Genomic DNA, 23,663 nt, shown 5'->3' on the forward strand with positions numbered 1-23,663 from the left:
AATCTGCAGATTGAGCACATGCAGCAGAAGATGTACACATATAGCTAGTGAAAGTTAAAACCAGACTAGTTACAGGGTGAGGGAACCTGCCAAATGCTGAAGTTTCTAGCATTATGAACTATAAAGATTAGCTAAAAATTAGAAACTTTACAAAGTGAACAATGTGTTTTTGTATATATCAAAGTACCCAAAAATCCATCTCTCGATAACACACAAAAATAACATCTCTCGATATAAAGAACAATGTGTCTGCTCTAGTCCTTGTGCTGATGCTGGTGCTAATCCTAGCAACTTAAGTACTGAACAACATTTACAGACCAAAATCCATCTCTCAATAACATGCACAAAAATAAAAATCCTCATTTGATCATATGATTATCCTCCACATGCTAGAACAGACATTGTAATTTTCCAGAATCCACTGAATAGAAGTGGTCCCACCAGATATGGTAAAAAGGATTGCATCAGAATCATTTGAGACATCATGCACTTAAGTATTTGGCTCTGACATCAAAGCCACAAAATACTTTGTATAGTGATTTGGTGCTACTTAACATTCATACAATAGAATGATACACAGGAATCAGATGACAAATTCACCAAAGCGATCATGATTTATCATGTGCATGAAACCTTCAATCATAGAAAATAATACGGTATCAATGTCATGCACGAGCTCATGATTGAATTCCTGAACCACTTATCTCAAAGCGCAAGTGAACTACTTTATCATGTCAGATACCATTAGGACACACTTTTTGTACCAAACATGATACTACCACAGCTGGTAAGGAGCACATTCGGTAGGAGCAAGTCATGCGACTGCCTCTTTTTGAAGTTTGAATATTTGTCTGTGACATCAAATTCCCAAATATGGAAATACGTGAAGCGGGATCCAACATTCAAACCATGCTTTATGTAGTACCCTGCTAGCTTTGCTGCGTAAAGAATACATGTATTCCTGATTAGATATGCCATATGTGATCTACAATCACAGAGCTGTGTGCTTCAAGGTTATGTTATTTCATATCAGTACTAGAGATGATTAAAAGATTACAGAGAAAGTATTGTAATGATAAGTTATGGACATACATAAGGTTCATAATCTATCTATACCTAAAAATTAACACACGCATCTTGCTAAATGGCTTAAAGCAACTGCATTGTCAAGCAGTAACTATCAAAAAAATATATAATGATAATTAAACGCAAACAAATAAAAAATTGCAAGAATAGGAAGAAGAAATCTAAACTACATCCCCAACCAAATCCCCTACAGCAGACAAGTTCAGCATCACCACAAGCATAACTTACTCCATGAACCATATTTTTGACAGAGCCAATTCGCCGAAGCTACAGCACATAAGATAGTTCAAGATGCATTGCTGATAAATGATAATAAGAAACACAATTCTCAACATCGAATCAGTAAAACAACAAACCTAAACAAACAAAATCCTAAAAACTTTAACCAAATGAAGAACCAATACTCTGCCACTAAATCCTCAATTAAATCTTAATGTTCATTTTGCTTGTTGCAACTAAAATCTCAGAGAAAAAAAAAGCACCCAAAACTTCAAGACAGTAAATATTATGAGCATCATAAATTTAGCCTGATAAATCAAGTCTTAAGATCAAATTATTTAGGAAATCTCTTCCTGCATATGATTATAATTTTATTTTTTAATTTGGGAATGCTCTGGAGTCTGGATTATTGATTAAATTGAACAATATAGCTAATTTTGGGGACACCTCAAGTTACTGATCAGTTACTTGAAATCAAAGTTTTTTTTACTAATTATTACTCTGGAAACTTAAGGTAGGAAAATTATCAGACAATTATATTGGTAAGTTGAAAAGCAGTGTGTAGCTTGTAGTCTCTTCCCAGGATCTTATCATTTGTAAACTCAACTACAAAAGTAACTTATTAGTAATGTTGCTGCTAATATTTACTTGAGTATTCCAAGAGAGTTGGCATCCAGGAGTCAACTGTGGTAAAAGTAGTGACTAGTGACAAGTTTCATATAAATACCGGCACTTATTCTATTCCTATCAACCAACTGAACACATCAACAGATCATTTTTATTTATAGCATATATATGTTATATACCTGAAAGATCAAGCAGAGATAATGAACAGTGTGTATAATTTTGTCTCCAGTTACCTGTTTCTTTAGCTGGCAAACAGAAGGTTCCGATTCCGGTAAATTGGGTTCTTTGATGATAAGTCAAACGCTCCAAGTTTACCCCTACTGAGCACTTTTGAGGGATTCAATCACGGAAACTGCAAGACCATTATATATAAATCTAATGACAACAAACAAAAGCATGACCTAGTTTTCAAATCTTTTACATAATTTTAATATTTTGCTACCTGTTTTTGCATTCATGTAGATCAAACAAAGCACTTTTCTTTCAACATTTCGTGGGAGAGAATGATTAGCTCTAGTCACTATCAGAATGTTGTAATCTACATTGACTGGTGCGGCTGCACTCTTCAGTTTTGCACGGTAGATGATGAATCCCATGAATTATTGCATCTTTTGTCATTAACAGAATTTTGTCATCAACACCTTGGACAGAAAATATTGAATTTGGTACTATGACCATTATTGATTTCTTGCTATAAGCATCTAACCTCCCGCTCCACATATAATTACTTGGAAAACTTCTAACAAGAAAACCATCTGAGAGATTCGAGGAATCGAAGCAAAGAATCATCCCTGAGAAATGGTGAGACACATATGATGCCACGTCTAACCACATTGTTGACAGACATTCACTTGATAGACTAATCCAGTCCGGAAAGGGAGCATAAATTTGAATTGGGTTCCCAAATTGAGAATACATCTGTTGCAAAATTTAACAAAAAAATAAAGCAAGGATACTTATAAGGGTAAATATATATATACAGACATACATCAATATTGTACTGCCAAACTTTGAAAGTTTTGTCAGTGGATATTTGCTTTTGGTTTTCGCAATACAAATATCTATTTTAATAATAAATTAATATATAGTAATATCTAAATCATGTTAACATAATATTAAAATTAAATATATTATTTTAATACTAATATATCTATTACAAAATTTATTATTAAACTGTGCATCCTACAAGATTTAAGCAAGTATTGTTATTTAATTTGAAAAATTAAAAGTTTGGTTGGTCGGCATTTAGTTTTGGTTTTGGTAATTCATTTTATAATAGATATTTTATTTAATAATAATTTATTATATTTTATTAAATAACTTACTTAATATATGTCTAATTTACGGGAAATACATATTTATTTAAAATATAAATAATAACATACAAATTTTATAATAAACCCATGCATAACATGGAATATAAGCTAAATATATTATTTCACTTATCATTCTCAATTGTTTATTTAATTATAAGTGACTAATTAATCAATTTTACAATAAATTAGGATCGCTTATTTATTGTGAAATTTTGACCAACTTGCCAGTAATTTGTAATTTATCATGTCAAATTCAAAATACGCATGTTTATTTTTATGTAATTTTGTTATTAGTGCTTAATTAATAAGGTAATTATCTCCTAATTTATAATTAGTTTTTAGTTTTCCAATCACTATCTGACACATTTCTTATCCAGTTTACTTTTACTTTTAATACAAAAGTTTTCTAACCTGAAAGAAATTCTCTGTAAGAATGTATGACAGAAGAGAGGAGTTGCACCCTTCCAAATGAAGTCTTGTAATAGAAGTCAGTTCCTTCAAGCCTTGGATTTCAGTCAAACCACTACAATCTTCAAGGTTTAAGTACTCCAATTGTTTCAAGTTGGATAGATTTGGTAATCTTTCCATAGACGTGCAACCATCTGCCCTTATCCATTTCAAATTAAGAGGAAGCTCTGCAATGGACAACAGACAACGACAATCTTTAAGATTCAAATTTTCTAGGTTTGGAAGCTTGCTAATACTGGATGGCAGTGCAGTAAGACCCCACTCAGAAAAATCCAACTTTTGCAGTGATAATGTGATCTGACTTGCAACATAAGGAAATCTTTTTAAAAGAGTAGCGCCACCTGCAATTAGTTCCCTTAAACTTGTAATCATACATAGTTGATCCGGTAATATTTCTAGTTTTTCACATCCAGAGATATCAAGAATTTCCAATGATCTCAGGTTGCAAATGGTGTCTGGTAGAGTTTCAAGGTTCTTGTTACCACTTAATCTCAGCCAAACAAGCTTACTAAGGCCTCCAACCGAATCTGGTAACTCTAAAACAGCTAAATTTTCTGCATTGAGTTCTTTCAGTGATTGAATATTACCCAATCCAGTAGGCAATGCTTCTAAACAACTGCAATCACTAATATCAAGAGCTTCCAAAGCTTTCAAGTCGCAGAAGGTATGTGGAAGAGTTTGAAGGTATCTGCTACACCTTAAATTTAGCTCAACAAGCTTAGTTAAGTGTCCAATCGAATCAGGCAATTTTGGAACATTTGTATTCTTCACATCGAGTGCTCTCAGTGATTGAATGTTTCCCAATGCCAGAGGCAGTGCTTCCAAACAACTGCAATCACTAATATCTAGAAGTTCCAGAGCTCTCAACTTACAAATGGTGTCCGGAAGACTTCTTAGCCTAACACAACCTTTCAAACCTAAAGAAACAAGGTTCACTAAACTACCAATGGTTTTATGGACCTCCTCCAAGCTTTCACAGCCCGTAAGACTTAAAACTTCAAGACATGGTAATTCAGTAAAGTTTGGACTTGTAGTTAAATGTAGAGAGTAGTCCATGTTTAGGGTCGTTAACTTTTCAAAAACATGCGAAACCTGTAAAAGCGGGTTCAATTGGGAGGAATAAAATTAGACATTATATAATTTGTCATATACACAAGAAACATACAGAGTACATACCATGTTCGGCTCCCACATGGTTCTCATTTCGCTATGAAGTAACTCAAGAATAACAAGTTTTTGCGGGTAAAACTCGGAAGGCAAACATTTAAGAGGGCAGTGAACCCAACAGAACCACCTCAACTCTTGAAATGCTTGTTCAAAGCTTCCAGCTAAATTTACCTTCGAGAGGTAAAGAAATCTTAATTTACTCATCCTTGTGAACATTTCCATAGTGAAAGATTCTCCCTCAAGTGCACGGGAGTCAAGCTGGTGAGGAATCATACCTTGAATTGCATCTGTTCCCTAATGCAATCACACACACAGACATATAATCATATAATATATGTGTATATATACATGTATATTAATAAAAGAAATTGACGACCAATGTTTATGACTAAATTTGAAAAAGAGAAAAGGAGTAAGAAGTTGCTTCCCTTGTTCTTCAACACAAAATGTCATATATCATGTGCACATTTATATAGGTGAATTCATAAAAAGTTATAGCTGAAGAGGTCACATATCATATAAATTCATGCGAAATTATAGTGCGTATATGCTGAATTTACCTTGTGCTCCTTCAAAACGTCATATATATCTGTTGATAACCACAATCTGCTATGTCTCCCAGGCTCATCATATGCATTATTACATACAATTTTTCTTCCAATATGCAGGAGCAGATCAATCATATTCAACTCATCTCGATCATTGATTGTCAGTAAACAACAATTCTGGAGAATTTCAATAGCACGATCTACATTGGAATAATAAGTTTCCAGTATTTGAATGACCTTTTTTTTATGCCATCCGATGAAAAAACAAGCAATATCTAGAAAAATATCTTGTAGCACTGGATCAACCAATTTCAACGCATTAAAGCTACTCTCATGTTTTTCAACATCGTCAATCATCTCAGTCTCGGTTTTGTATAGTAAATGAATCCCAAGAAATCTTAAATTGTCAGTTGTAAATTCAATTCCATGGTCTTCATCGGTGATTGAGAACATTGATTTTGGCACCATTACCATCATCTTTGATTGAGAACCATGGCCGCCTTCGCTCCATATAAAACCACTTGTAGTACTCTTAACTGAAAAATCACATCTAGAACTTTCGCTGATATACCTATCAAAGCAAATAATAAAGCCCATAAAATTGTGGGACTCATTTGGCAGCAGATGTGCATACATTGTTGTTGATTCACTTGCCCTTGTCCAATATGGCGATTCAATCATCCAATTAGGCCACTGAAGGTGACTTTTCAAGCCATGGACTCCTTTTAGGACAACAGATATCCGATGCCCAAATTCGGAATACACCTGTTGGAAGAAATATTCAATAACGGTGATTTATAATACCAGCGGCGACAATGACAAACTAATAATACCGGGCATAGTAAATTTTTGGGTTAATGCTCCCAAGTACATAATCACTTAAGTTCGATGAGTATAAGGGTTTCTTAAGAAAAATATTAGGTGGGCCCGTGTTTCCTAATGCTCCCGAGTACGTAACACTTAAGTTAGACGGGACGGGTACAAGGGTTTTTTACGAAAAATACTAGGTACCCCGTGTTTCAAAAAAAAATTCTCGCATTACTCTCTTTTTAATACATATAGAGAAAGGTCATTTATGTGATTTAAAAAATTAGATCATATAATTACAAAATTGTCATTAACTTGTACACTTGCTTAGGTAATTACCTAAATACCTACTTAGGATCATTTTATGTTAGGTATAATAAAGTTTCCAAGCTCTTACAAAAGATTTTTAAATTTCAAAACTATACATCTCTTACAAAAGTTTTGAATGGACATTTTTTTGTAAAATTCTAATTAAATGTATTTATAATAAAATTCTAAACTACAGTAGAACGAGAACCTTGATAAATAAATACACATCTAACTGAAAGAATATATTTCATTTGGCTATATTATTTATTTCTTGATAAATGAAATATATTTTTATTTGTCGATAAATGAATATTTATTTATTCAAAATAATATTTTTACATTTTTACAAGATTCTATATTTTTACGTTTTTTACATAGAAGGCATGCTAGTAACTCGTTATATGCCCAGTATTACCAATAAGTTTATATGTATAATATACTTATCGTAGAAAAATATATGACCATATTATATAGACTATACATAGTTTTAGAATTTTAATCCGACTAAGCCACTAAAATATAGACTATACATTGCTTAAATACAAACCACTATAATACAAACCAAAAGAAACTACACCTAAAAAAAATCACCCACCCTCTATATATCATCACCCACCCCCTATATGTCTCACCCAACTATGGCCCAACCTTGCCCCCACTCAATACATCCTGGGCCCACTAGAGCCTCACCAAGGCTCCGCACAGGCCTTGGACAGGCTCCAGACAGCCTTAAGAGCCAAAACTTGACCCTACCATGGTCCCACTAGCCACCATCCCGACCCTACTAACTAGGCCCCACTAAGGCCCCGTTTAGGCCCACCTACGGGTTATTCCCCACCCCCAAAATCCTTCCAGTTCTGCTTAATCTCATTGGTTTGTATTTAGTTTGTATTTTACTGGTTTGTATTGGAGTAAGACCCTATATATGTATATACATATATGTATATATATAGGCTAAATATAAAATACAAACCAAATATAAAATACAAACTAAAAACCTGTTTCAAAATCAATATTTACAACTACAGGAATCACTAGTTTATACTGCACTAATCACTGTTTTATACAGTAAAATCTGCAATTTTTATTTTTCATAATTGAGCAAATCTAGTTATTTTAACTATTAATTATCGATTATTAATGATCAATTATGGTATTAGGAGGTCCATGATGATAGTAAGTGATGAGAAGAGGCGTGTGATGCTGGTAAGTAGTCTCTAATTGTGGTAAGTTATGGTGACAAGCGGCGATGACTATTAGTGATTGTAGCTTGTGGTGCTCGGTCATAAAAAGTGTTGATCATGGTGGCAGGAGGTCCCTCATTGTAATACGGGCGAAGATGATGATTATATATATTGTATATATGTGTATGTATATATTTATATTCGCCAGATATGTTATATATAAATTAATGATTTGTAATGTACAAATTAGTGATTTCCGCAGTTAAAAATAGTGATTAAAAATTGACCAGATACTAGTTTTTAGATTGTAGGCTAATTTACTTTGTATTAGAGTAGGACTCTCTCTGTGTGTGTGTGTGTGTGTGTGTGTGTGTGTGTGTACTTCTATATATTAAATGGCAACCAAGAACAAAAAGATCTCAAAATATAGGCGTGAATGTCACTATTTAATATGTGATTACAAGAAAGTCATTATTTAATTTATCTCTTATGTTTAAAATATTAAATATCGTTAATTAATGGATCTATGTAATAATTATAGTAGTTAATTACATTTGTCACTCCTATAAGAAAAAAAAAATTACATTTGTCACTCATTTATAAATTACTTCTATTAATTATTTTACATAGAAAAGATTAATTGATACTATTAATTAATCAATTAATTAACATAGTAAATATTTTTATTAATTGAATTTGAAACCTCTCATTAAAATCCCATTTAAACTATACAACTCTAATCACTAGATTATGACCTCATGAATCTCATTTTAATGAAAATTATTTACACTTGAAGGTACCCAATATTATTTTTAACTTAAATTAACATTAGTTTTAATAATATGATCAATTAACTCTAATACATTTACATAGTAATTTTTGTATACTATCTTGATTCTTGTGTGTGTGTGTGTGTGTGTAGGGATAGGATCAAATAAAAACTTTTTTAAGTTACAAACTTTTTTTTAAAATTTTTTATTCTTCCAACGTGTTAATCCTTAGTTATCGAAAGTATCCATGTTGAAAATTATTGAAAAACATCACAATTTTTAAAAATAACGCATAAATAAATCGTGCAAACAACACAACTGTAACTGGAATTCAACATCGGGTGTAGAACACTAATTATCATTGTGTTGAATATATTTATATAGATGCTTAAACTATACCTATGGGGTTTGGTTAGAGTCTGGAAACATAAATATTGGTTATATAATACGTTTAACTAGTTTTTACATTGAAAAATTAGTTTATGTACTTCTCCAACACAATTTTAACCAATGTTCAACAAAATATGTTAACAAATTGTTGAACTCAAATTGTATATGTGTTGAACGCATAGTTTATTTATAGACCTGGCAATATAGGTTCAGAACCATATATCCGGTCCAAACCAAACCAATTTTTAAAATTTGGTCCAACAAAAAATCACATATTCTTATTTGGATTTGGTTGGTTTTAAAATCACATTTTTTTATCCAAAATATGGATCAAAATATGGACCAAATATGGATGCCCATATTTTAAAGGAAAAGACTCTCGACTGAAAATTTCCGGACAAAGAGCAGTACAAACCATGTTGCACAAACCACTCGTGTGATATAAACCGGGGAAAAATGGAAGCAGGTGTGAATGCACGTGAAAAGCTATTTCAAATTTTCAAACCTCCAGACACGTGTAAGCAAATGGAACCGTATATACTTTATAAAAACGGTGGCATATGTTGTAAATACGAAAGCTATTAGGAGGACATGGAAGTAAAACAAACAACCCTCATTTTGCCTTCCTCATAGAAATCAAAGAGTAACCGGCTTCTATGATAAAATTCTCACTCTGTATAGTCAGTAGAGCCTTTGATTGTGCATAATTTTTCCATTTGCAACTCGTATGGATAGAATTTATAGACCAGTACTTAATATAAATTTTTAAAATTTTGATATAAATATGGATATCCATATTTTAATCCATAACCATATAAAACCAAACCATATTATAACCATATTTGATATAATATGGTTAATATATGGTTTTGGTTCATAAACCAGTCCAAATCCATGTTAATCAACCAAAATGGGTCCAAAACCATATTCTGCCAGGATTATTTATATGTTTTCTAATGAAATAGTGATGTATTTTCAATTATTTTCAACATGGATACCTTATATAACTAATAATTAACACATACGAAAAATAAAACAAAAGTTAATAAATTTTTAGATTTGTACCAGAACCCTCTCCTATATATATATATATATATATATATATATATATATATATATATTACATAAACAACTTATACGGGGTACACAAAATTTTTGGAGTATTGGAATCCAAGATATGGACCATCTGTTCCAATCGAATCTAAAATCTAATGGTCCATCTTTTCTTTGTATTTTTATTTTCATTTCTCCTCAATACACGTACAAGTTGCGTATAAATTAATATACCTAAATAAGTCGTTAAATATTAACCACCATTTTAGGCTTTAGTTACATGGCTTATACTTGGGATAATTATGATTGCTTATCAAAGATTACAAGAATTATATGTCCACCATCCATATAAGTGCTCATCCAGTTACATGCTGAAGAATTATAAATTCAAATTAAGAACATGTATATAAGTACATATATGTACTCATCCAAGTCCGGCAACAATCTACTAATGTCTGTTTTTTAAAATCGATATTATACACTTTTTTAATCAATAAGACATACCTCCAATACTAATGTTCAATCTCCAATCTCAATTAAAAGTAAAAAAGAACCTCAATCTCATTGTTCTGCTATTTCTCTCTCAGCACTAAATTTGAAAGAAATACATGTGTATCTATTAATGACTATCAAGTATTTCGTAAAGATAATGTTGTATGTATATAATAGCACTTTTGATCTCATCCATAAGATTGTTTTAAGTTATTGGTGAGAGATGTGGTCTATATGTATTCCAAACAAATTGGATCTTCATGAAACCCAACTCTAATTTTATAATAATAATAATGATTTTTTTTTTTGATATTTCGACTTTATCATATATATGCATGACAATTTTATAATCTCCATCTTCATAAATCAAATATTTTAAATGTGATTAATTTCATAATATTTGAGAAAATATTTATTCGACAAAAATTCATAATTTTTTAATTACAAACAATTAAATCAGATTTTAATATATAAAATAATAATCATTAAATTTAACGATTGAGTATAGTATGTATACGCCTTAATAATTAACAGTATATAATATCATAAATGTTTTGCGAGCAAAACATATTTTTTATAATAATATATTTTACAATATTGTGCTTGCATGACATATATAGGGGCAAAATGAGCTCAATAAATAGGGTTTATTATGCCCCTATTTAATATGTAATTACAAAAAACCATTATTTTATTCTTTTATGTTTAAATATTAAATATCATTAATTAATGTATCTATGCAATAGTTACTTAAGTTAATTACACTTATCACTTTTTTATGTCTCCTCATTTATAAAGTACTTTCATTAATTATTATACATAGAATAGATTAACTGATATTATTAATTTAAATAATTAATTTAAAATTCTATATTACGTTTTGACGTTTTTAATTTTATGAAAAATTGTAGATATTAAAAGTTATTGTCATATGTGTTTTAAAGAATATGATCATCACAGCAAAAGAAACATTTTGACCCAAGAGATATAAACGATGCGTTGTTCAAAGGAACTCTATACCTCAAGATGCTTAAGTGCAAATCTAATGCAATACTTTGAACCGTGTTCCAAAATAGTAATAAAGTTAATTGCGAAGTGCTCAGAATGAGTACTTGAATAAAAAAAAGTTATGTGTCACAAAGTTAATTTTATAGATTAAATTATCAATATATATGCATTATATGATTAATTTTGTATAGATGTTATAATACTATATCAAAGTTGCGAAGTATGTATAGATGTTATAATACTATATCAAAGTTGCGAAGTTTAAAAATAAGTATCGAGGTGGGAGGGAGTGGACAAGTGTATTGTGTATCTAAAATATAAGTATGTATATGTAACGTTTGTCCTTATCAGTATTGATGATCGTAACCCATGATCGTGTAAAACCAATTCTAACTATCCACGTATTTCATGAATCGAGTTAGGACTTACCAAATAAGTTTTGATTGAATAACTTACTAGACCAGCCAAGGTTAATACAAATTATATCATGTTAGTTCAAATCAATATTATGTTAAAGTATGTTTGTATGCATGTCCTAATCAGGTGCCATGAATATTATTATAATTTTCAAAATTAATTTAAATTTAAATTTTTCATAAACTCAAACATATTATCAAAACCTAAATTAAAAATGTTAATCAAAATATATAATATTAAAAAACATGTTTTAAATATCGGCTCATGCCTCGCACGGGCTTCTACGCTAGTATATATATATATATAGGATCCTCTCGCATGGGCATCTACACTAGTATATATATAAGGTCCTACTACAATACAAACTACTAAAATACAATCCAAATACAAACAATGCAATTAAGTAGAATAGGAAGGATTTTGAGGGCGTGGATAGACCCTGAGATGGGCCTAGATGGGGCCATGGTGGGGCCTAGTGGGACCGTGGTGGGGCCAACTTTTGGCTCTTAGGGCTGATTAGAGCATGTCCAAGGCTTGTCTGGAGCCTTGACGAGGCTCTAATGGGCCCAGGATGGATTTAGTGAGGGCATGGGTGGACTATAGGTGGATGATGTCATATAGGGCGTGGGTGATGAGATATATAAGGTCGGTGATGTCATTTAGGGATGTTTTCTCTTGGTTTGTGTTTTAGTGGTTTGTATTTGAGCTATTTTGTTTTTATTTTATAAATAAATAATATGTACTTCTAATGAGTTCATTATTGTTATAGTAATAATTAGTGGTTTGTATTTGAGCTATTTTGTTTTTATTTTATAAATAAATAATATGTACTTTTAATGAGTTCATTATTGTTACAGTAATAATAATTGTCTTGCAGGTTATTATCTAGTTATTAAATGCAAGAATATTAAATGCTCCTCTAAAGTATAGTTATATAACCTATTTTTAAGGTTTTTTTTAATTTAGAAAAAGAAAGAGTTACAAATAAGTTAGGAACTATACTTTATAGGAGCACTAATGTGTGACGAGCAGTAAAAAGAACGTATAGAAATGAGTGGGACAGAGGGAGTAGAATGGACTCCATTAAAAAAGCGAAAACATGTCTGGAAAATATGTTTGGCCAAACCTGAAACAATCTTTTGGTGAGATGCCTCTGTGGCACAAGAGAGTTTAAACCATCCAATCCAAGTAATCTGATAGAAGTGAGTTTCTCCAGGTCTTGAATATGTGTCAAACCACTACAACCAACTAAATCAAGCTGTCTTAAGGCAGTGAGTTCTTCCAAGCCTTGAATCTCCGTCAAATTAGTGCAGTACTGAAGGTTCAATGTCTCCAAGTGTTTCAAATTGGATAGACGCAATCTTTCCAGAGAGAAACAACCATACGCATTTATCTCTTTCAGATTTGACAGCTGACTGACACAAGATGGCAGGGCCTTGATACCACTACTGGATAATTCCAGTTTTTGCAATGAAGATGCAATCTGGAAGCTTTGTAACTTAAAAGTTGATCTTGCACTTAGCTCCCTCAACCTTGTCATTTTCCACAGCTGATCTGGTAGTATTTCTAGTTTTTCACACCCATCAATTTTAAGAATATCCAGAGACCTTAAGTTACAAACAGTGTCCGGAAGAGTTTCAAGCTCCTTGTTAAAGCTTAGATCCAACTCAACAAGCTTAGTAAGACTTCCGATCGATTCTGGCAATTTCGAAACAGTCAGGTCCCTCACCTCAATCTTTTTTAGGGATTCAATGTTCCCAATTGCCATAGGCAAAGCTTCCAGACCACTGCACCTTTCAATATTAAGAATTTCTAAAGATCTCAGGTTGCATATGGTGTTCGGGAGAGTTTCAAGCTTCTCGTTATATCTTAGATCCAACACGACAAGCTTGGTAAGATGTCCGATGGACTCCGGTAATTTTGTAAGACACAGTTCTCCTGCAATGAGATTGGTTAGGGACTTGATGTTTCCCAATTCTGTAGGCAATACTCGTAGACTAGTGCAACCATACAAATTTAGAACTTCTAATACTCCCAAGTTGCAGATGGTGTCCGGAAGACTTCTTAGCTTCACACAACCAAGCAAATCTAAGGAAACAAGACTTGCCAAACTTCCAATTGACATGTGGATCTCCTCCAAACTTTCACAGAACTGCAAATTTAAAGTTTCAAGATAAGGAAATTTACTAAAGTCCGGAGTTGTAATTAAATTCTTGGAGTACGCCATTTTTAGAGTCCTTAACTTTCCGAAAACATGTGAAACCTGTAAAAAATGAGTCCAAATGGGAATTATTAAATCAGGCACCATATATATATACTCCCTCCGTCCCTCTCATTTCTTTACAGTTACTATTTTGGTATGTCCCTCTCATTTCTTTACGTTACCATAAATAGTAAGTTTTTTCATCATTACACCCACTATCTTCTCCCACTATCTCATATTTAACAATAAAAACTACTATTACACCCACTACTTTCCTCCACTATCTCAAATCTATTATTAAATATTGATGGGTCCCACCACTTTACTCACTTTTCACCTAACTTTACTCATTTTTCATACATTGTCTTGGTCTCCGTGTCCCCCTCCAATGTAAACAATTGAGGGGGGCGGAGGGAGTATATTGTAATATATACAAGTAACCTTCTTTGACTACCTACCATGTTTAGCTCCCACATTGATTTCATATTGCTGTAAGGCAACTCAAGGATTACAAGTTTTTGCGGGTAAAACTCAAAGGGTAAACACTCAAAAGGACAATGCTCCCAGCAGAACCACCTCAAATCTTCAAATGTCTGTTCAAAGCTTCCAGTAAGATTCACATACTTAAGGTAAAGAAATCTTAATTTACTCATCCTTTTAAATGTTTCGATACTGAATGATTTTCCTTCAAGCGCATGCTGGTGGTCAAGGTTATCAGCGAAAATACCTTCAATTGATTCTGTTCCCTGATAAACAAAAAAGGTTGAAAGTTAGTTCCTTTGTGCATCTTTAACTCATATTTTCATTTGACGTTTTAACATAAAGTTAAATGAAGCTATCAGATGTGAAACCATCGTTGGATATTAATTACCTTGTGTGTCTTCAGTACATAATATACATCTTCTGACACCCACAATCTACTCTGTTTTCCAGGCTCATCAGGAGAGATGTTGCGCACAGTTGCCCTTCCCATATCCCTAAGCAGATCATGCATTTCCAGTTCATGTATTCCCAAGTAAGCATTATAGTTGATCTTTACTAAACATTTTTTCTGTAGAATATCAATCTTATGATCTGCAAAGTGATAATAAGTTTCCAATATCTTAACAAGTTTTCGTTTTTCCATTCTGGTGAAAAAACAAGCAATGTCAAGGAAAATTTTCTTCAACATAGGATCATCCAATTCTATGGCATCCAAGCTAATTTTAAGTTTTTGCTGGATACTGTTTTCGGTAACTCGCTGAAGTTTCTCAATGTAAGATTTCCATCCCACCTCAGATTTGTTATACAAATACGAACCAAAAACCTCGAGAGCCAAAGGAAGCCCACCAGCATGACGTAGAATGTTTGTAGACAATACCATTAAAGTGTTGTTCTGTTCAGCATTTCGAAATGCATGCCGGGTAAACAGTGCCAGTGAATCTGCATCATCCAACTCATTTACCATGTATTGAAATTTGGGTTCTACCTCAATTTTATCCAGTATATCCTGATCCCTTGTAGTTGTGATAACTACACTTCCAAGAGCAAATGATCCTACCAAGGATTCATATTGTCTAGGGTCGTCTACATCATCAATAAGAAGTAGAACTTTTGTGGAACAAATTCTCTCTTTTACAAGCATAATTCCTTTTTCAACATTGTCAACCTCAATTTTGTTCTTACTTTTAAGAACATTATTAATAAATTGCTGTTGTAAAGATTCTATGCCTTTGAATGTCCTGGAGACCTCCCTAACATTTGCTAGGAAACAGCTACCCTTGAAGCTTCTTGTTTTCAAGAGTTGATTAAAAAGAGCTTTAGCAAGAGTTGTTTTGCCCACTCCACCCATACCATATATACCGATCTTAGTAAAACCTTCTTCTCTGCCATTGTCCAGCAATGTTGTTAAAACTTTAAGAGGAGAATCCAACCCAACTGGATATTTAGCAACATCTAAATCCATGGAATTTATATTGGGTAGAATTTCATCAACAATTTGGTTGATAATATCAGCTTCAGACCTGAATCCAAATTTCTAATGAGAGAATATTGGGATCATATTTGGATGAGTTATACAAGACCAAAATATTGGGACTATCTAATAATATGTTGAAATTATCAAAATACAAATAAAACAATTGTGAAGAGAACATTATAAAATGTCTTAAAATTTTGGTTACCTAGTTTCAGATATATAGAATCCTGAAAACTCTGCAGCTTCGGTTAATGTAAGTCTCCACTTGTTCACTTTCTCCATTTCCACACGAACTTGATGCTTTTCGAAAGCTTCTTTAAAACTCCCAATTTGGTGTCGTACAACAGATGCATCAATTTTGTAAAACACAGGAATAATCAATCTGTCAGCTTTTTTGTGACAATTGAGGATTTCTACAAGCTCATTTAGGCACCAAGATGAGGTCGCATAATTTTCGGAGAAGACAACAATGTAAGTCATGGATTCATGAATAGCTTGGATCAATGCATCTGAGATAACTTCTCCGCCACGTAGCTCAGGATCATCCATAAACGTACGAATTCCATGATCATCTAGTCTTTGGTACAAATGACTGGTAAAGTTAAATCGAGTGTCCTTACCACGGAAGCTCAAGAAAACGTGATATTGAGTAGGAGTTGATCTGGAAACAAAGTTTAACTGAGTTTGAGAAGTAGTTGCAGAAGACGTTGAAACAGAAGATGATGCAACTTGAGAGCCGGTTGAGGAAGGCATTACATTGGTAACAGAAGATGGAGCTTGAGAAGTGTGTGTAGAAGACATGGATTCCTGCAACAGTTCCCACAACTGGGATATACAAGACCAAATAATTCGAAACATTTTATATAACCGGAAGATGATTAAGTACAAGATGTTCTTGAATTATGAAGCTTCAAATCTCAAACAAAAAAGATAATTGAAATTTAAAGATGTACACATACACACACTATAAAGAAGTATAACAAGATAGAATAGCTCAATAATTCAACTAACTTACCTAGTCGAATATTCAACGGTCAACACTAACTTGCAAATGGGTCATTCAACTCAAAAATCTTGCAAATAAGTCATTCAGTCAACTAAATCTTGTAATCTAGTAGCTAAACGATCCAACAGGCCCGAATACAACACAAAACTACCCTAATTTATCATCTTTTAGCCATTATTATCAAAGTTCTTCAACTAATTAACCATAACTACTTCAATTTGATTTAACAGCATTAAGAACTTATTCCTCTGATTGTTTTCCGCTTTCAATTGACTGATCCCATGACTCAAACACGCCAAAAAGATGGTGTCGGAGACGAGGGACAAAGAATCGACGATCCAGAACACATCGGAGATGAGTCGACTCAGCAAACCCGGCGGCAAAACAAGAAGCTGACCACGAGTTTGTCTCCATCGACATTCTCCTCTGCGATCTGCTCTCAAATTTTTCATATATCAGTTTTGGGGTTTCAGAATAGACCGTAGCAGCAGTAAATTTGATATTGATTTCTGTAAGATTTAAGTAATTTAAGGAACTAAATGATAAACTGATAATTGATTATAAAGAATTTTTATAGAGGATACTTTTCTCATATATATATATATATATATTCATAATTAATATATATTAGTTCGAAATTAATATTTAATAATATTATTTAATTTATTATAATTGTAAAATTAGTTTTAATGAATACTTCAAAAATTTAATATAGTTCAAAAATATCACAGTTAAACTTTTAAAAATATCTAAAATAATTAATATATAATAATATTGTTTTTTATTAAATAGTATGATATTAAATTTGTGAATCTGCCACTGCTTGGACCGATAGACCCGGTGCAGTTCAATTTAGTGGTCTAGAATCTGTAAAAAAAAAAAATTAGTGGTCTAGACTGCAAAATTATGTCGCTCTTGTCATGAAAATAATATGGGACTGCAACGTAGATGGCACGAGTCAGAACTTACAAATTGAATGGAGATCTTGCTTGTTAAGTTCAATTTGGCACTTTCACATTATTCAAGATGTATCGAATGTTAAGTAATGAACTGAACACGCACGTATATTCTTGAGCAGCCATAATAGTTTCAGCAGAATTGGCTAAAATATGAATAACATCATCTTCGAATTCTCTGGAAAACAGAAAAATCGTACTAGTACCTAAAGAAGTCTCCGTTCGCCAAAATGCTCTAGAAATAACATTCGAGTCTAATTCATATTATGATCAAAAAACCTATTAGTAATTGATAGATAGAGTCCTCTTGTAGGAGAGATAAACCAAGCACTCTTATTTATGAAGAGAACGATATCAACTTCCTGAATTTCCAGATTTAAGGAGATGGTTAGACTTTTATCTATGTCAACTGTGCTCAAAGTGGTGATGGTATATGAAAATTTTACCTTTTTTCTATTTAATTGTTCCAAAATATACACTACAAATTTCTGGGAGTATTAGCAACATTCAATCGATTAGGAACTACTTCTACAAAAGAGAGAGAATGGTGCAACTATAAATAACACTCAGTCATCAAATATATCATCTTTCAGCAATGTAACTACCATGTATTATATAGCTATAAGTCAACCCGCTGATAGTTTAACTTCATTTGTTTGTGCAGTGTAAAAAAAATAATTTGCGCCAATAAAACAAAGCACACAATGGTTCAGCATGTCATGTGAGGGAGAGTGGTCCGTTTTTGTTACTTACAAGCTTCAACCATCTTCATTGACAGTGGTTCCATAGTACTCTTCAATCTTTATTGATCAGAATTTTCATTGTAGATAAAACCCACTATCATCTGCAATCCTGCATTTGTTGTTGTCAACTCAATCCTATCATCCCCATCTCTGACAGAGAAGATTGATCTTGGTACTATTACTATCAATGATTCATGACTAGAAATTCCAAAACTGCTTCTCCATATAAAATCGCTTGTTCTATTCTTAACAGAGTAATTAGTTAAATAACCTTTATCAACTCCCAAGTGTTTAAAGCAAAGAATCATCCCCAAGAAATCATATGACACAATTGGCGGCAAATCTATACACATTTTGTCCCCTACACTTGATTGACTAATCCAATCCGGAATATCTGGCAAAGGAGCATAAATATGAATTGAATGGCCAAATTCAGAATATATCTGTTGCAAAAATAATTTATAAAGAACCATCAGAATATTTACCAGCATACATCTGTATATAACAGAAACAATGTAATTAGTATAATTAAAATTTCCAACTAAATAGAACTAGCTTTCTTACTATTTATTTGAAATACTATTCAATAACTCGTTAAATATTAACTATCATGTCAACTTTAAGATAGATAGTGTTTATTAATTTATATATAATTGATTCTATTATTACCGCTTTATTAAAAATGAAAACCGTGTTACAATTTTTTATTATTTAGCTTTCACTCTTGAGAATTAGCACGACCAAATTACAATAAGTATATTATGTGATTTAATTTAATCATCAATTTAGAAAATTAGTTCGAAATCTAGATTTTTCCCAGCTCATTGTAAGACATGTAGGTGCAATCAAATAATTAAGAATTACTTGAAAAAGTGGAAAAAATGAACATCTTTATATGAAAAAAAAAAACATCTCATGACATGAAATTAAATTTTAAGACTTTAAATATGCAACTAAAATTCTTTCAGCAAATTTTCAAAAGGACACAAATTTGGCATGCTAATTTGTAATTATAAGACTTTTAAATTAATCAAACCTGGAAAAGTCGCTTTGTCAAAAGGTATGACACGAGAGTTGAACTGCAACCTGTCAACTGAAGTACTTCTAGAGCACTGAGTTCCTCCAAGCCTAGAATCTCAGTTAAACCACTACAATATGCAAGGTCCAACTCCTCCAACTGTTTCAAATTTGATAGATGTGGCAATGTTTCCAAAGACGTACAACCATTTGCTGTTATGTATTTCAGATTTGGAGGAAGTTCTATAATGGACAACAAATGAATACAGTCATTAAGCTCAAGACTTTTTAGGTTTGAAAAATGAATAATACCGGATGGCAGAGAAGTGAGTCCAGTTTCAGATATATCCAACTTTTGTAATGGTAATGGAATCTGGCTTGACTCTATGTCAGGAAGTATTTTCAACATTGTAGCACCACCAGCATCTAGCACCCTTAACCTTGTAAGCTTCCAAAGTTGATCCGGTAATACTTCTAGTTTTTCACATCCAGAAATATTAAGAATTTCCAATGATATCTGATGTGCTAGAAATAAAACACTTAAATCGCAAGCGCACGATCACCGTTTTAATATTTATGATTCGTCCACAGAGATTAAAATTATTTTTCGCGACCTACTATTATTAACCTAGGCGGATTAGAACAATTAAGTGGTGAAAATGTCTTTTTCTAAATTAAGTTTAGAAATTTTCAAATTTAACTAAACTAATTAATTATTACTCATCAAACTTTACCATAATGATAATTAAAAATTAAACTAATCAAGACTTGAAGTAACTGGAGGATTAATAAAACTAGACTAAATTAATAAAACCAAAGCCTGGTATTACTCGGTGGTGACAAATCCTGTCAAGCAAACAAACAAAGTCATACGACATAAAATAAGAAACTCATAACATGGTTTACACATCAATTTAACTTAGTGCTGTAAAACAGACTCGTCGCAAACGGATTTAACAAAACAAAAGCTCAGCAGATTACTTTACTCAGTACAACAGGACACTTACACTTCAAAAACTATCATAACTTAAACTAACAAAAGAAGCAGAATGTGAAGAACAGGGGTGGAGACTCGGAAATGACTCGGCAAAAACAAAGAACACCTCGCAAAGCAAAGCTCGAAATCGGAAGAAAAACAGAAACAAGCGACTCGACCGAAACCAGAACTCTAAACCTTGCAACTCGGCAAAACACGCCACAGACTACTCAGCAATTACAAAATACACTGACTCGACTATCAAACTAAACCCAGGCAAGCAAATGCAATAAAACAGAATCAAGCGACTCACTACTGCAGACTCAACAACTCGACAACAACTCAGCAAGAAACTACAGAACCCAGCAAAATAAAGCACATCAGACTCGATTAAACACCCAAAACACTCTGAGAAGACAGCATCAACTCAGCCTAAACTGTAGAACATCGACTCAACACAGCCATGACTCGGTGCAAAAACTCAGCAACGAACCAACGAAACCCAGCAAAGAAATGATTCGATAAACATAAAACAAACAGACTCGGCTGAATCAACAAGAACTGGAATCGGTGAAAAACAACAACAGAATCGGTAAAGAAAACGAACTAAACAAGCAAGAGCTCGACAGTATTTTGGAACTCAGCCACAAACTCAGTACTCGAAATCACAATCAACAAACAGAAAGGAACTAAAACACTGACTCAGCAAACACTGACTCGTGGCGACTCAGCATCAGGAACAGTCAGCAAAGAAAGAAAAATCAGTAAAACTCGGCGATTTAACTTTGTAAAGGACTCGAAAGAATCATAAACCAACGAAAACATACAAGGTTTAAAAACAGAAATTCAACGAAAATGAGCCAATTCGGTGACTCGGTTCTGAACTCGGTGACTCGGCGACGAAAACAGAACAGAGGTGTGGTGTTTGATTGTTTTAAGAAGAGGAAAACAGGGGATGTTGCTTTTTAACTAAATCAACAGAAATAGAGTAACTCGAGGCTGTGTAACGGGGGTTTTAAATCTAAACCCTAACACAAATTAATTTTGTGCTAGGATTTAGTTGACTATAACAATTAATTTAAGCAATTACAAGATCTAAACTAATTAAGACAAGATGACTTCTTCATTCCCAAAAACCCTTAGGCATATGGTGGTACTAAGAAGAATAGGCCACTTGAAGCAAAATAATAGAGACAATACAAGATCAAGCTAAAGAAAGATTTGCATTAAAAATAAAAGTGTTTACAAATGTAGTATGAAAATGAGAGAACAAAAGAAGATCTAGCACTATACTACCTACCAACTAGGAAAAGACTAGGTTAAAAAGATGATCATTACAAGTAAAGGGGTGGGGGTATTTATAGCTAAAAATGTAGGGTTTAGGGGTAGGGTGGCTAAATCTAATCCATCCATGTGGGATGTGTGTTGGGTAGATCATAGCCTTCCATGTGTCCCCTTACTTGCCAACTTTCTTTGATTTTCTTCTTTTCTTTTCTTTTTCTCCCTTTTTCTTGCATTTTCTCTTCTTTCTTTATTTATCTACAATTTCCTGAAATAAAATAAATAAGCGATTAATACCACGAAAATAAACAAAAAATAGGCACTTAAATATGCAAAAATATGGACTAATCAATATCAGGTTGCAAATGGTTCTCGGAAGAGTTTCAAGGTCCTTGTTACTACTTAACCTCAGATTGACAAGCTTGCTTTAATATCCAATGGAATCCAGCAAGTTTGATACGGCTAGTTTTTCTGCATTCAGTTCTCTCAATGATTTTATGCTCCCAATTGCCGTAGGCAATGTGTCCAGATTACTGCAACCACCAATATCTAGAACTTGCAAAGCTCTCAAGTTGCAAATGGTATGTGGAAGATTTTCAAGGTACTTGTTACCCTTTAGGTTCAGCTCAACTAGCTTACTGAGACGCCTGATTGAATTTGGTAATTTCAAAACATTTAGGCCAGAAGCATTGAGCTTTGTCAAGGATTCAATGTTCCCCAGTTTTATGGGCAAGGCTTCTAGACTAATGCAACTATCAATAGTTAAAATTTTCAATGCTCTCAAGTTACAAATTGTGTCAGGAAGCCTTTTCAGCTTGACACATCCACGCAAAGTGAGGGAAACAAGCCTTGACAAACTTCCGATTGACATGTCGATCTCCTCCAAACTTTCACAACCCTCAAGATTTAAAGTTTCTAGAGATGGAAATTTAGTAAAGTCAGGAGTTGAAGATAAATGAGAATACGACATGTTTAGAGTCTTTAACTCTTCAAAAACACGTGAAGCCTGTAAAATTGAGTTCAATTCGAAGAGATTTAGTGAGATAATATTATATACTGTGAAACTTGCAAGAAACATACTGAGAGTACCTACCTTATTTAGCTGCCACATTGTTCTAATGTTGCTGTGCGGCAACTCAAGAATAACAAGTTTTTGCGGGTAGAAATCAGAAGGCAAATATTTGAAAGGACAACAGTCCCAACGTAGCCACTTCAAATTTTCAAATATCTGTTCAAAGCTTCCAGTGATATTTACCTTTTTGAGGTAAAGAAATCTTAGCTTGCTCATGCTTTTGAAAGTTTCTGTAGTGAATGATTCTCCCTCAAGTGCGTGGTTGTGAGGTATTATACATTCAATCACTTCGGTTCCCTAATTTACACACAAAATAAAGTTGATGCCTGCTGTTTTATGAAGTTCTAAACCATTTACAGGACAGAGAGATAACATATCACCGGACATGTAGTCTAATAAAAATATGTTTTTGTATATATTTCATATGATTTTTTCCCCATATTTAACTGTATTTTGCACTGATAAGGATTTATATTTAATAAATTTTAATGTTTTATTGCAGGGAATAAAAAATTCCTAAGTTTAGAAGGATTTGAAGAAAAATAGCTATTTTGGAGCTAAATCTATGGAAATTCATATTTATTCGGTTGT

The 23,663-nt window shown here is 32.8% G+C and overlaps 2 protein-coding genes across 5 annotated transcripts; both read right to left on the minus strand.

The window, feature by feature from the left end:
• Window positions 1–127: 127 nt before the first annotated feature.
• On the minus strand, window positions 128–17,539 carry LOC108207592 (TMV resistance protein N-like). 4 transcript variants are annotated; one of them, XM_064087612.1, is made up of 11 exons: window positions 17,037–17,539; window positions 16,227–16,846; window positions 14,936–16,067; window positions 14,523–14,810; window positions 12,988–14,124; window positions 5,444–6,196; window positions 4,893–5,177; window positions 3,660–4,808; window positions 2,375–2,850; window positions 2,166–2,284; window positions 128–938 (listed from the first exon to the last, which is right to left on the minus strand). In XM_064087612.1, exons 2-9 carry the CDS (start codon window positions 16,820–16,822, stop codon window positions 2,446–2,448), a joined length of 5,745 nt encoding a protein of 1,914 aa, XP_063943682.1. In that variant the 5' UTR covers window positions 16,823–16,846; window positions 17,037–17,539; the 3' UTR covers window positions 128–938; window positions 2,166–2,284; window positions 2,375–2,445. The 4 variants fall into 4 exon arrangements, with proteins under 4 accessions (XP_063943682.1, XP_063943685.1, XP_063943684.1 ...); XM_064087615.1 differs by lacking the exon at window positions 17,037–17,539 and having other exon boundaries at window positions 16,227–16,682; window positions 16,778–17,030; XM_064087614.1 differs by lacking the exon at window positions 17,037–17,539 and having other exon boundaries at window positions 12,988–14,013; window positions 16,227–17,030.
• Window positions 17,540–18,531: 992 nt separating this feature from the next.
• Window positions 18,532–23,369, minus strand: LOC108208801 (disease resistance protein RPV1-like). Its single transcript, XM_017379336.2, has 4 exons — window positions 23,094–23,369; window positions 22,431–23,006; window positions 19,763–20,302; window positions 18,532–19,169 (listed from the first exon to the last, which is right to left on the minus strand). The coding sequence occupies exons 1-4, from the start codon at window positions 23,286–23,288 to the stop codon at window positions 18,786–18,788; spliced, it is 1,695 nt and encodes a 564-aa protein (XP_017234825.2). The 5' UTR covers window positions 23,289–23,369; the 3' UTR covers window positions 18,532–18,785.
• Window positions 23,370–23,663: the final 294 nt, after the last annotated feature.

The sequence above is a fragment of the Daucus carota genome, chromosome 2 (assembly GCF_001625215.2).
Source record: "Daucus carota subsp. sativus chromosome 2, DH1 v3.0, whole genome shotgun sequence".
Lineage (NCBI taxonomy): Eukaryota > Viridiplantae > Streptophyta > Magnoliopsida > Apiales > Apiaceae > Daucus > Daucus carota.

Excerpts from the sequence above, each read along its gene's own strand:
- LOC108207592 (XM_064087611.1), bottom strand. The coding sequence starts at position 16,879 with ATGTTTCGAATTATTTGGTCTTGTATATCCCAGTTGTGGGAACTGTTG. Across the intron at positions 16,068-16,226 it reads TTCTATATATCTGAAACTAG|GTCTGAAGCTGATATTATCA; the intron begins GTAACCAAAATT and ends ATTTGGATTCAG. Across the intron at positions 6,197-12,987 it reads TCACCAAAAGATTGTTTCAG|GTGTATTCCGAATTTGGGCA; the intron begins GTTTGGCCAAAC and ends TTCTTCCAACAG.
- LOC108208801 (XM_017379336.2), bottom strand. The coding sequence starts at position 23,288 with ATGAGCAAGCTAAGATTTCTTTACCTCAAAAAGGTAAATATCACTGGA. Across the intron at positions 23,007-23,093 it reads CAATGTGGCAGCTAAATAAG|GCTTCACGTGTTTTTGAAGA; the intron begins GTAGGTACTCTC and ends TCAATTTTACAG. Across the intron at positions 19,170-19,762 it reads TGACAAAGCGACTTTTCCAG|ATATATTCTGAATTTGGCCA; the intron begins GTTTGATTAATT and ends TTTTTGCAACAG.